We start from the raw sequence: 14,712 nt of genomic DNA, 5'->3' as shown, positions 1-14,712 counted from the left end.
TGAAGATTTTATTTTTAAGTAATCTGTACACCCAATGTGGGGCTCGAACTCACAGCCTCAGGGTCAAGAGGCCCATGCTCTACTGACTGAACCAGCTAGACACTCCTATATTTTTAAAGTAATATTAATTTAGGAAATAAAAGAAATATGCTTATATCCTTTTATTTTAGGTTGAGTGGTAAAGTAGAATTAATCATTTTTAAAGATTATATCATTTGTATAACAGGCAATTTATAAGCTATAATTAGTATGGTTTAAAGCAGAATTTTGTTTAGAGTGATAAATTTTTATAGTTTGGATGCCTATTATGTTAGCTATTTATGTTAGGAACTTGTGTTAAAATATTAAAAATGTCTATACTTTAATCTATGAGCATGTGTGAATATTCTGTAAGAAATAACTGTTTTATACTCTTGTTTTTTTTTTTTTTATATAGCTGTCATTATTAATTATGCAAGCTAAATGTTTGACTGCTGAACTCAGTCAATGGCAGAAAGAAAGTCCTGAAAGTAAGGTTCTTATTTTTAGGTTTATATTTCTGTAAACCTATTAGTGGCAATTTTTTTTTATTTTTATTTTTTAGTGGCAATTTAATGTAATGATTACAAGTATTACAAGATCCATTTAGCTTGGTTGCAATTGCCTAAGTTTTTCTTTCATTTATATACATAATTTTGTGCTTATTTTATTATTATAGGTAAATATATATTTGTGGCATTATAATAATCATAAGTTATGGAGACCTTATTATAACCATCATTTGATCCTTACAGACACTATCTTACCTGCTCAGTAGAAACTGTAAATCGTATCTTAATGAATGAAACTTAACTGGTAGAAGAGAAAAGTTATTTTCGATACTTAATTACATACGGACCACATAGATTGTATGTTGCCTCTTGACTTGTCCAGCAGGGGCCAGCTATATATTTGCCTTTTGTCAAGAAATAGAAAATGGCTTAAAAATCTATAGTTAAAATACCCAGCTAGGAAATACTTTTCTATTATGAAAACTTACTTTTTCTGTGTCAAATATATGTATGTATTTGGTTTTTTATATCGACTGTGCCTCTTTCTTTTAGCATCTCACTTCTTTCTCCTGCCCATTTGCCTCCTTTAACTCCCCCCAATTCCCATTTTAGTTTTCTGTGTAGGATTATCGCTCTCTAATCCCAGTTGTTGAGATTCTTCTTTTCATTTTCTTTCTAGACAATTTCATCTACAGTCTTGATTTTAACTACTTTTTATATTTTAAATATATACATACTTTTTATATAATATATACAGTTCAATTAGATAGATATGTATGTCTATATATACATATAGACATATATATATACACATATATATATATATGTATATCGAATCTATCTGTATCTACCACTGTTCCACATTTTTACTACCACATTTTGGCATTTCTGATAGCTGTGTGTACACAGTTGTGTCTTTAATTTGCATTAAACTGTATATCCTGTTGCCTCCTCAGGATTACATTGAGCATCTCAAAGGCCTCGTACTGTGCTGTTAAAATTTGCTGTTCTGGGCAGTCCCAGTGGCGCAGCGGTTTAGCGCCGCCTGCAGCCCAGGGTGTGATCCTGGAGACACGGGATCAAGTCCCACGTCGGGCTCCCTGCATGAAGCCTGCTTCTCTCTCTGCCTGTGTCTCTGCTTCTCTCTCTCTCTCTCTGTGTCTCTTGTGAATAAATAAATAAAATCTTTAAAAAAAAATTTGCTGTTCTCTAGAGGACTGTGCTCAGCAATTTTTGCTTCCTACTCTACATGCTATTCTAAATTTTTTTTAATTTATTTTTTATTTTTTAAAGGTCTAACTTCATTCCTTTACATGTGTATTATCTAGCTTTCCCATTATTATTTGTTGAGAAAACTGTTCTTTCCCCCATTGAGTTGTCTTGGCACCCTCGTCAAAAATCATTTGACCATATAGTGAAGATTTATTTCTGGATTCTTTATTCTCTTCTATTAGTCTATATGTCTATTTCTATGCCAGCAGCACACTTTTTTGACTACTGTAGCCTTGTAGTAAATTTTGAAATTAGGAAATGTGAGACTTATTTGGCTATTTGGGTTCCTTTGATATTCCATGTGAATTTTAGGGTGGATTTTTTTCTATTTTCTACAAAAATACTGGGATTTTGATGGAAATTACATTGAAGCTGTTGGTCAGTTTGGGTAATATTGATGTTTAACGATATTAAGTCTTCTAATCCTTGAACATGGGATATTTTTATGTTTGTTGGTATCTTTAATTTTTTTCAGCCACATTTTATAGTTTCTGGCATACAAGTCTTTTGCCTCCTAGGTTAAATTTATTTCTAAGTATTTTATTTGTTTTGATGCTATGTATCAGGAAATTTTCAATTTTTATTTTTCTTATTATCATCATCCCTTATATACATGTTTTGTACTGATAACACCAAGCACACAGGCTGATCCGTAAGCCAAATACACCTTTTGCTTGGGGTTGCCAGTCCCATAGACTGCCACACTGAAAGGACTTAAAATATATTTATATTCTTAGAAGCTGCTATATTGTATGAGTTGAAATGATTGTGTGAATCAATAGGAAATACTACTCATGGCCACACTGGCCAAGAGGGAGATTATAACTTTATGTTCTTAGAATCCTTTTCATTTTTGTTGAAATGATTTGGTAGCCATCCTGGAGCTGCCAATAATCAGTTCTGATACAGGGCCTATGAAGCACATGTGGGAAGCTCTTTCCGGTCAGTTGTCTTGTCCCTCTAGAATAGCAGATAAATTAGAAAGTTTTCAGTAGCATATTATTTGAGAAATTTTAAATAGTACTTTATTAGGAAAAGTAAACAAAGTACAAAGATTGAACTTTTCTAAGTATAAGGATTTAATTTTGCTATACTGGGCAGTCCCAGTGGCTCGTCAGTTTAGCACCGCCTTCAGCCTAGGGCGTGATCCTGGATACCCGGGATCGAGTCCCATGTCACGCTCCCTGCATGGAGCCTGCTTCTCTCTCTCTCTCTCTGTGTGTCTCTCTCTCTCTCTCTCTCTCTGTGTCATGAATAAATAAATAAAATCTTAAAAAATAATAATAATTTTGCTATACAAAATTAAACTGAAACGTTAGTTTATACTCATAAATTGGCAAAAATTTTAGAAGAGTTTATATTTTTTGGTGTTTCTTAATTGCTAATAGAATTTTTTTAGAAAAGAATCTGGCATTCTATTTTAAAATTAAAAATATGTATTTCCTTCTAGGAAATTCTGTTTCTGAAAATTTATCCCAAAGAAATAGAAGCACTAGCACGTAAAGACATATGTTAAAAAATTGCTTACACCATTATTGTTTTTTTGTGGCTAAAAGTTAGGTTCAGTCAGTATTAATATCACTACAATATGGTATGTTTATTCTGTAGAATATTTTGAAGTGATTTAAAATTATGAATTAGACTTACATAAGATGAATAGAAAGGATTTCCTTGGAGATTTTGTTTAGTGAAAATAAGAATAATGTGTATGATATCCCATTCTTTAAAACCAGCAATACCAAAATGAATAACCCTTGCATATATGAAACAGGTAATGTACAGGTACAATGTATTATTCATACCGCCTAGCATGGCTGTAATCAAGATGTACGTTATCTGTACATCTACATGTATATGCATAGGATCATATAATTACAGAGAGAAATATTTAAAGGACACAGTATAGATTATTAATTTTGTTTTTGAGGGATTAAAAAGACAAAAGGCATAAAACTAAAAAATGCATAAATGTCATGTTTGTCTAAAATTAAAGTTGGTTATATATGTATAAGATGTTAAAGAAGAAAATATAGAGGTATCTTAGAAATCAAAAAATCAAATTCTTTATTTTTGAGAGTTAAGAAAGCATATATATATATATATAATTTCGGTTTGTTTTGTTTCTGCAGTAATTTCACTGAATGAAGAAGTTCTAGTAACATTAGGAAAAGAGGAGGTAAGTCACTTAATGAATCTGTAGTAACCCTTATTAGCTTATAACTAGAAGTGTTTGGGATTCGTGACATAAATAGGATGAAACCACTTAAAAGCCATATAAATTTTTTATTTTGATTTTATGTTTTATTGAATGGAATATTTTAAATGGTTTGAATTTCATCTCACCAATTTGTATATCAGAACTCTTGTTAGCGTTTAGTATGTAAACTTTATTCTTAAATTTAATTTTCATTTGATTAAACTCTTCATAATAGGGATCCCTGGGTGGCGCAGCGGTTTGGCGCCTGCCTTTGGCCCAGGGCGCGATCCTGGAGACCCGGGATCGAATCCCACATCGGGCTCCCTGCATGGAGCCTGCTTCTCCCTCTGCCTATGTCTCTGCCTCTCTCTCTCTCTCTCTCTGTGACTATCATGAATAAATAAATAAAATCTTTAAAAAAAAAAATAAACTCTTCATAATAAAAGCAAAAGCATTAAACATAGTTAAATGATCATAATATTCACCTGTTCTCAGAATTTAACTTACATGTCAATAAACACATTTTTTAAAAGTGTAAGTCCAAGGATGCCTGGATGACTCAGTGGTTGAGCGTCTGCATTTGGCTCAGGTCATGATCCTGATCAAGTCTCACATCGGGCTTTCCACAGGGAGCCTGCTTCTCCCTCAGCCTGTGTCTCTGCCTCTCTCTCTGTGTCTCTCAGGAATAAATAAATAAAATCTTAAAAAAAAAAAAAGGTGTAAATCCATTAGGTCAAACAAATTTGTAAACAAGAATGTAAAATGCATGGAAGGAAATAAGTATCTGTGTGTCAAGAGACAGGACTGAAAAGAGATTATCTGCTCTACAGAGTTGAAAGAAGTCTTGGGATTTGAAGGAATCTGGTACTATAATATTCAAGGTTCAAGTCTGGAGCTAAAAACAAGATTTCTTTTACAGCAAAAGAATAGACTGTTAGACCTTTTCTTTTCTAATCAAGCAGCTAACTTTTTACCCAAACACTTGGGAAACTGGTGGTATAGGATATGGAGACATTAAACTATTGAGGTTCTGGACGCAAGAATACCAGATTGGGTGTTTAGTAGGATTGGTGTGCAAGTCAAAAGTCAGAAAGATCAAGTTAATATGTTTATACTATGTGGTAGGAGTACCAGCTCCTTCCCCTGTTCTTTCTCTGGAAGTCTTGTAATCTAGTATAAAATAGTCTCAGACTGGAGATAAAAGAATCTTCTCTGGAAAATCTAAATGGCTTAAGAAAAAAAGATCTATAAATGTTAATATACAGGATTCCCATTGAAAAAGCAAGGTTGGTGTACATCAAAAAATGCCATTCATAAACAAGGTTTTAAGTATTTTTGAGTTTTTTTTTTTTAATTTTTATTTATTTATGATAGTCACACAGAGAGAGAGAGAGAGAGAGAGAGAGAGAGAGGCAGAGACACAGGCAGAGGGAGAAGCAGGCTCCATGCACCGGGAGCCTGACGTGGGATTCGATCCTGGGTCTCCAGGATCGCGCCCTGGGCCAAAGGCAGGCGCCAAACCGCTGCGCCACCCAGGGATCCCTATTTTTGAGTTTTAAACATAAGTGGGCAGCTAGTTGTCATGAGCATTTGTTGTGAATGCCTCCAAATGGAAAGGCAGAAACTCAAAACAACTGACTAAGATGAACTTTAAGGAAATAGAGACAATTCAGGGAACAAAGAATTTAATAAAAATATCTAACTCTTGATTTTGGCTCTCCTCCTGGTCACAGGATCATGAAATCTATCCCCTTGTTGGACTCCACACTCCGTGGAGAGTCTGCTTGAGATTCTCTCCTCCCTCTGTCCCTCCCCTTGCTTGTGCTCTCTTTTTCTCTCAAATAAATGAGTAAATCTTTGAAAAAAAATATTTATAACATAACAGAATGCCAACTTAAAAGAAGTACGACTTCATACTCCTAGTATGGCTATATAATCAAAAGACAGACAATGACAAGTACTGGTGGAGATGTGGAAAAATTAGAACATTGATAAACTACTCCTGGGAGTATAAAATGGTGCAGCCACTTTGGAAAACAGTCTGGTAGTACCTCAGAAGATAACAGAGTTACCATTTGAACCAGTATTTTCACTCCCAGCTATATACCCAAGAGAAGTGAAAATAAGTGTGTATCCACACAAAAACTTACACATGAGTGTTCATAGCAGCATATTTTATAATGGCCAAAAAGAATAAACAACCCAAATGTCATCAGTGGATGAATGGATAAATAAATAGTATCTATCCAATGACATATTATTGTCTAAGAAAATGAAGTACTGATATACCATAATACAGGTGTATCTTGAAAACAGTATGCTAAATGAAAGAAGCCAGTCACAAAGGATTGCATATCGTATTCCATTTATATAAAAAGTCCATAATAGGCAAATTCATGGAGACAGAAAAAGTAGGTTGTTGCTGATTGGAGAGGAAGTGATGAATGACTGCTAATGGATACTGCTAACAGGTTTCCTTTTGGGATGATGAAAATATCCTAAAATAGATGGTGGTGATGTTTGGACAACTATACAAGTACACTAAAAATTAGTGAATTATGCACTTTAAGTGGTAACCTGTATGGTTTGTGAATTATATCTCAACGAAGGTGTTATTTTAAAAAGGACCAATCAGAGAATAAGAGCCTTTCTCATTGAAAACATGATACCTGAAATAAACACAAAAATGTAGGTAATTATAGTAATGGAAATTTCCTACAGAGTACAGATGGCAAAGAAAAGGAAAATTAGAATAATAGAACAATAAATAATATATGAACATTTTCCCAGAATGAAAGATTCGTATTCTTTTTTATGTTGAAAAGAGCCATCAAATTTTCAATATGAATTATAAATGATACATGACTTAATGATCCACTGTAAGTTTCCCTTTGGTAGCAGCCCTTAGACTATCAGCACTGATTTGAACTGGCTGAAATCCAAACTTGATGCAGTTCCAACATTGGTCTTAACATTCGGCTTTCATTTTAATTATTACTGATAAAAATAACAGAAATTGAACATTTAGCTTATTTCTCTTTCTCATTATTTCATATTTCCTTATGTATCCAGTTAGGCAACTGTCTTGAGAATTTTTTTCTGTCACTTCTAAATTCCTTTGACTATGTATCTACCTGTAATTATTGATCATGGTGTGGCTGTTGTCTTGTATCTTTGTTGACTGGTTAAACATTAGGTGCCAAATTCATCATTCTCTGCCCCATTATCCTTCTTTTTCCCACAGAGTGCTTTCATTGTGTTTTGGCGAGCCAGGGTCATTATAGCAAAATCCCACTTCTGATGCCAGCTGTTGTCAGGGTTTTCCCCAAGTCCACTCATTTTGTTGATGGGCTATGACTCGGAAAAGCTATACTCGGGCACCTGATTTACTCAATGGTTGAACATCTGCCTTTGGCTCAGGTCATGATCCTGAGGTCTTGAGATCGAGTTTGGGATCAAGTTCCGCATCGGGCTCCCCACAGGGAACCTGCTTCTCCCTCTGCCTGTGCCTCTGCCTCCCTCTCTGTGTCTCTCATGAATAAATCAATCTTAAAAAAAAAAAAAAGCTATACTCATAATTACAGTTTTTTACAGTGAGAAGACACAGATTAAAATGAGCAAGGGAAAACACACATAGGCTAAGCTTGTAGGAGTCCTTTCCCAGTGGAGTTGATGGATTTAGTTCTCCTTGCAGCTGAGTGTCACATGTGCAAAGTATTGTCAAAAAGGAACTTTTTGTTTGTTCGTTTGTTAGATAAGGAACCTCACCCCAGACTTCTTGTCTAGAGTTTTTATCAGTAGTCAGTCACCATGCATCAGGGGCCTCCTTGACTGAACTCACCTATTCACACTCCAGCCCTCCAGAGCAAAATTGCATTTACCAAAAATCACATAGTTAGAATAAACTCTCTAATCAAACTGGTACCAAGTATGTAAGGCTCCAGGCATACATAAACACTTTTTTTTTTTTTTTTAAATAGCCTCCACACCCAAGTGGGGCTTGAAGTCACTGAACCATCCTGGCACCCCTACATAAACATTCTTATCAGACATATATTCCAGGGCCTCAGAGCTCATCCTTCAGGAGTCCACAAGGAACCTGACCTAAAGACAGGCCTTTCTTGGTAATGTGCATTTTGTGCCACCTTGCCTTGCTCAGGTAACTCCTGCACACTTATCTTTTTATTCTCTTAACAGTGTCTTTTAAAAAACATAAGTTTCCAGTTTGATTAATTGTGTTTTATCAAGTATTTTTTAAGGTTTGTGCTCAAATATAGGAATATTTGCCCAACTTAAGGTCACAAAGATTTCTTGAATGTTTTCTTTAAAAATTTCAAAGTTTTACATTTATGATTTATTTTGAATTAATGTTTTTATATGGAATGAGTTATTGATAAACTTTCCTTTCATATAAATACTAATTGTGGGTGTTCACAAATTGTTGAAAAAATTATTTTTTTTCTTTTGAATTTCCTTTGCATGTTTATTGAAAATTAATTGACTGACCATATATGTGTGGATCCATTTCGACTCCATTTGTTTTTCATTTTGGTTATTTCTCTTACTTTTTTCTGTCTTTCTGTCTTTATGTCAATTCCACATTGTTTTATTTACTGAAGTTTTAGAATTTTGAAATAAAATAGTATGAATTCTCTTTTTTGTTTTTTCTCAATATTGTTTTATATTTTCATATAGAGTTGGCTGATCATTCAGTCCTATAAAAAACTTACTAAATTTTGACTGAGATTGCCCAGATTCTGTAGTTTAATTTGAGGCGAATTGACATCTTTAACAGACTGAGTCTCAGTTCAGACCCATGAGCCCTGTATGATCTCTGTGTTTATGTAGGTCTCTGCTTATTTACAATTTTTTAAGACTTATCTCATCAGTGTTTTATAATTCATTATATCAAAGATTAGAAAAGAAAAAAAGACATTTGATCATCTTAGTGAATTCAGAAAGAATAAGTGACAAAATTCAATATTCTTGGTTTTTTAAAAAAATGTTTATTTAAGCAAACTACCCCAAACATGGGGCTCAAACTCATGACTTAAAGATTAAGAATCTTAAAAAAAAAAAAAAAGAGTAAGAATCTCATGCTCTACTGATTGAGTGAGCCAGACATTCCATTTCATGATTATTTGACTTAGCAAAGTTGTAATAGAAGTATGCAGGTCTTCTACATTTTTGTCAAATTCATCCCTTTGGTATTTCATATTTTTAATCCTATGACAGTGGTATTTTTTAGTTGTCAATTATTGCTGCTACGTATAAATACAATTAATATTTGTACATTGATGTATTAGTATGATTAACCTCTTATTCTAGTGGCTTTGTGGATGCTGTAGGATTTTATAAATAGCTAGTCATGTCACTTGAGATCAGGGGCACATATTTATTCTTTTGCATTTGGATAGCTTTTATGTGATTTACTTACTTACTTATTTATTTATTTATTTATTTATTTATTTATTTATTTATGAGAGAGCGAGAGAGTAAGAGTACAATTGAGAAGAGCAGCAGGAGAGGGAGAGAGAATCTCCAGCAGACAGACTCCATGATGAGCAAGGAGCTGCACACGAGGGCTTGATCTCACAATCCTGAGATTGCAATCTGAGCTGAAACCAAGAGCCAGGCAATTAACTGTGCCAGCCAGGTGCCCCTGGATGCCTTTCATAGGTTTTCCTTGGCTTATTGTACTGTTCTAAAACACTTACGTTTTTTAAAAGATTTATTTGTGAGTGAGAGAGAGCATGCCCTAGCAGACAGGGAGAGAATCCCAAGTCGACTCCTTGCTGAGTGGAGTCTAACCACTCTGAGATAGTGACCTGAGCTGAAATTGAGTCATTCCCTTAACTAAGAGAGCCACTGAGATGCCCCTGGAACATTTAGTAATCTATATAATAAAAGTGGTGAGAATAGATATTTTTGCCTTGTTTCTGATCTAAGTGGATAGCATTTGCTCTTTTCATCAAGTATGATGTTAGCAGTAGGTTTTTCATAAGTGAAATTAAGTCGAAATTACTTAATTTTTTTTAAAGATTTTATTTATTTATTCATAGACACAGAAAGAGAGAGAGGCAGAGACACAGGCAGAGGGAGAAGCAGGCTCCGTGCAGGGAGCCTGATGTGGGACTCGATCCTGGGTCTCCAGGATCACACCGCAGGCTGCAGGCGGCGCCAAACCGCTGCGCCACTGGGGCTGCCCCGAAATTACTTCCCATTACAATTTATGAAGACCTTTTCTAAAATTAGGAATTTTTATTGAAATTTGTCATTTATTCTTTCTGAATTCATTAAGAAGATAATTTTTTTTCTATTTTACTCTGTTGATATAATAAATTACATTGACTTTTTAAAGCATGGAGCATTAGTTTCAGGTATACAATATAATGATTCAACAATCCTATATGTTTCTCAGTGCTTATTAAAATAAGAGCACTTTTAATCCCCTTTATCTATTTTCCCTATCCCTCTATACACCTCCTCTCTGGCAACCCATTTTATTCTCCACATTTAAGACTTCTTTTGTGTGTCTTTTTTTCTTTGTTCTTTTGTTTCTTAAATTCCATGTGTAGGTGAAATCATACGGCTGTAGTATTTCTCTTTCTGACTTATTTCACTTAGCATTATGCCCTCTAGATACATCCAGTGTTGTTGCAAATGGCAAGATGTCAATCTTTGTTATGGCTGAATAATATTCCATAGTACATATACAACCATATCTTTATCCATTCATCTATTGAAGGGCACTTGGGTTACTTTTGTTATCTTTGGTATTGTAAATGATGCTTCATTTAACATAAGGGTGCACATATCTTTTCAAATTAATGTTTTTGTTTTCTTTGGGTAAATACCTAGTTAGTGGAATTACTGGATCACATGGTAATTCTATTTTTAATTTTTTGAGGAACCTCCATACTGTTTTCCACAATGGCTGCATCAATCTCATTCTTACCAACAGTGCATAGGATTCCTTTTTCTTCACTTCCTTGCCAACACTTGTTATTTCTTTCTTTTTGATTTTAGCCATTCTGACAGACGTATAGTGATATCTCACTGTGGCTTTAATAATGCATTTCCCTGATGATTAGTGATGTTGAGAATCTTTTCATGTTTGTTGACCATCTTTATGTCCTCTTTTTTAAAGTTTTTATTATTTGAGAGAGAGAGAGTGAGTACCAGCAGGGGGGAGGGGCAGAGGGAGAGGGACAAGCATTCTCCTCACTGAATGGGGAGCCCAATGTGGGGCTCGATCCCTGGACCCCAGGATCATGATCTGAGCCAAAGGAGATGCTTAACCAATTGAGCCATCCAGGTATCCAGGTACCCCTGGTTATTCTCTTTGGAAAAAGTACTATTCAGGTCCTCTGCCCTGAATAGTAATTGGGTTATTTGTTTTTTGCTGGTACTGAGTTGTGTAAGTTCTTTATATAGTCAGATATGAGCCCTGTATCAGATACATCATTTGCAAGTATCTTCTCCCTTTCGGTAAGTTTTGTTTATAGTTTCTTTTTTATTTTGGTGTAGTCTCAATAGTTTCATTTTGCTTTTGTCTTCCTTATCAGAGGAGACTTAGCTAGAAAAATATTTCTGTAGCTAATGTCACAGAAATTACTGCCTGTATCTTCTTTCAGAAATTCTATGATTTTAGGTCTCACATCAAGGTCTTTTTTTTTTTTTTAAGATTTTTATTTATTCATGAAAGACACAGAGAAAGGCAGAGACATAGGCAGAGGGAGAAGTAGGCTCTCTTTGGGGAGCCCGATGTGGGACTCGATCCCAGGACCCCAGGATCACGACCTGAGCCAAAGGCAGATGCTCAACCAGTGAGCCACCCAGGTACCCCTCACATTAAGGCCTTTAATCCATTTTGAATTTATTTTGTGTATGGTATAAGAAAGTGGCCCAATTTCTTTCTTTCTTTCTTTTTTTTTTTCATTTAGCTGTCCTGTTGTCCCATCACCATTTGTTGAAAAAAACATCTTTTCCCCATTATATATATGCCAACTTTGTCATAGATTAATTGACCATAACAGAATGGATTTCCTTCTGGACTCTCTTCTGTTCCATTGATCAATGTATCTGTTTTTGTGCCAGTACCATACTGTTTTGATTACTGCAGCTTTGTAGTACATCTTGAAATCTGGGATTCTGAAGCCACCAGCTTTTGTTCTTTTTCAAGATGGCTTTGGCTATATGGGGTCTTTTGGGGTTCCATACAAATTTTAGAATTATTTGTCCTAGTTCTGTGAAAACTACTATTGGTATTTTGGTAGGGATTGTGTTAAATCTGCAGATTGCTCTGGGTAGTATAGACATTTAAAAAATAATTGGTTTGGGGACGCCTGGGTGGCTCAGTGGTTGAGCCTCTGCCTTTAGCTCAGGGCGTGATCCCGGAGTTCTGGAATCTGAATAAATAAATAAAATAAATAAATAAATAATAAATAAATAAATAAAATCTTAAAAAATAATAAAAAATATTGTTTTTTCCTGTCCATGAGCATGAAGTATCTTTATGTTTGTGTCATTTTCAGTTTCTTTCATCAGTGTTTTATAGTTTTTGGAGTATAGATCTTTCATCTCCTTGGTTAAGTTTATTCCTAGGTATTTTATTGTTTTTTTTGTGTGGTTATAAATGAGATTGTTTTCTTAATTTCTCTTTCTACTGCTTCATTTTTAGTTACAGAAATGCAATAGATTGCTGCATATTAATTTTATATCCTCTGACTATACTTGAATTCATTGACTTATTAGTACATTGATTCTTTAAAAATTTTATATTATCTGTTTAACCAGATGTATTCCTTAGATAAACCCTTTTTGCTATAATGTGTTAATCTTTTTTATTTATTGATAGATTTAATTTATTAAAATTTTATTAAGGTTTTTGCATCTGTGTTAATGGGAGATACTAGTTTGTGGTTTTCTTCTGACATCTTGGTCAGGCTTTGGTATCAAGCCTAACAGAATGAGTTGAGAAATATTCTCTCTTTAAAAGAGTTTGTATAGAATCCGTATGTATTCCTTAAATGTTTGCTAGAATGCACAGGTAAAGCCATCTGGGGCTAGACTTTTCTTTGTGGGAAAGTGTCTGGTCACAAACTGTTTTTCTTTTTTTTTTTTTTTTTTTTTTTAATTTTTTTTTTTTTATTTATTTATGATAGTCACACACACAGAGAGAGAGAGAGAGAGAGAGGCAGAGACACAGGCAGAGGGAGAAGCAGGCTCCATGCACTGGGAGCCCGACGTGGGATTCGATCCCGGGTCTCCAGGATCGCGCCCTGGGCCAAAGGCAGGCGCTAAACCGCTGCGCCACCCAGGGATCCCACAAACTGTTTTTCTATAGCTAGTCAGTTTTTCTATTTTTCTCTGAAGAAGTGGCAGTTTGTGTCTTATAGTTTATCCATCTCATCTAATTTGTCAGATTTATTAATTTTGTTCATAGCATTCCCTCATCATTTTAATGTTCATAGCAAAGTCATCTCTATCGTTCCTGATGTTAGTAATTTTTATTCTTTTTTTCTCTTGTAATTAGTATGGCCAATCACGGTGACCTTCTCAGAGTCAGCTTTGGGTTTCATTGATTCCCCCCCGCCCAAAAAAAAAACCCCTCCTTCCAGGTTTCTTATTTTTCTGTCAGTTTTTTTAAAATCATTTTTTATTTAGTTTACTTTTGATTTTATCTGTTCTTCTTTCTTATGGTAGAAGCTGTCCTTAATTTGAGAGCTTTTGTCTGTCTTTCTTTCTTTCTTTCTTTCTTCTTTCTTTCTTTCTTTCTTTCTTTCTTTCTTTTTTTTAATTTTATTTATTTGAAAGAGAGTTAGAGCATGAGCAGGGGGAAGGGCAGAGGGAGAAGCAGACTCCCTGCTGAGCAGGGAATTGGACTTAGGGCTTGATCCTAGGATCCTGAAATCATAACCTGAGCCGAAGTGATGCTTAAAGGATGGAGTCACCCAGGCAACCCTGGAGCTTTTTTTTTTTTTAATATAAGCTTTTACTGCTGTAAATTCTCATCTGAGTACTGCTTTTGCTTCACCCCAGAAATTTTTATTTTGTTTTTACTTTCAAATAATTCATAAAAATTTCTTTTTTCTTATAGATTCTTCTTTGACTCATGGGTTATTTGGAAATGTGTTTTTAATATTTAAATATTTGCAGATTTTTCCAGTTACCTTTCTATTATTCATCTTTAATTCTTTTGTTCATATTTAATAACACTGGTTGCTTTGAAATCTTTGTACTTGATTTTTCTTTCCTCTTTGTATTACCTTTTCTCTGTTTCTGTTTTCCTCTCCTTCCAATTTCTTGACTTATGTATTTTTTAAAAATAAACCTACTTTATTTATACTAATTGTTTACTGATTATTTCACGCCCCCTTTTTCATGGTTATTATACATCTTTAAATTATCATGAATTTAGATGCATAAAAAGCTAATGGAAACTCTTGACATCAGAAGAGTGGAATACTTAGCTAATATGTTCTAGAAACAAAAAGATACTAGAAAAAAATCCAAATATTATTTTAATTTGGTGTATCCATACAATCTTCTTTGATGTTCCTCAAATCACACATATTCTTGCCTCAGTGCCTTTGTACCTACAGTTTTCTCTTCATGGGACTTTTTTTTGCAGATTTTATCATGTTTTATCATGTCTTCTTAATCTGCTGCTATACTGTTTACCCGATCAGAAAAGTCTTTGCATATCAT

At 34.3% G+C, this 14,712-nt stretch overlaps 1 protein-coding gene across 3 annotated transcripts in view; it reads left to right on the top strand.

Moving 5' to 3' along the window:
* Positions 1-14,712, top strand: part of CENPK (centromere protein K) — a 64,438-nt gene that overhangs the window by 15,333 nt on the left and 34,393 nt on the right. For all 3 annotated transcript variants that reach the window (XM_038530751.1, XM_038530749.1, XM_038530750.1), the window contains exons 5-6: positions 437-509; positions 3,932-3,978. In XM_038530751.1, coding sequence (XP_038386679.1) covers positions 437-509; positions 3,932-3,978 — 120 coding nt within the window. The remainder of the gene's footprint in view (positions 1-436; positions 510-3,931; positions 3,979-14,712) is intronic.

This window comes from Canis lupus, chromosome 2 (assembly GCF_011100685.1).
Source record: "Canis lupus familiaris isolate Mischka breed German Shepherd chromosome 2, alternate assembly UU_Cfam_GSD_1.0, whole genome shotgun sequence".
NCBI classification, from domain to species: Eukaryota; Metazoa; Chordata; class Mammalia; order Carnivora; family Canidae; genus Canis; species Canis lupus.
The sequence above is the reverse complement of the archived record's forward strand: the minus strand, read 5'-3'. Positions and strand labels throughout refer to the sequence as shown.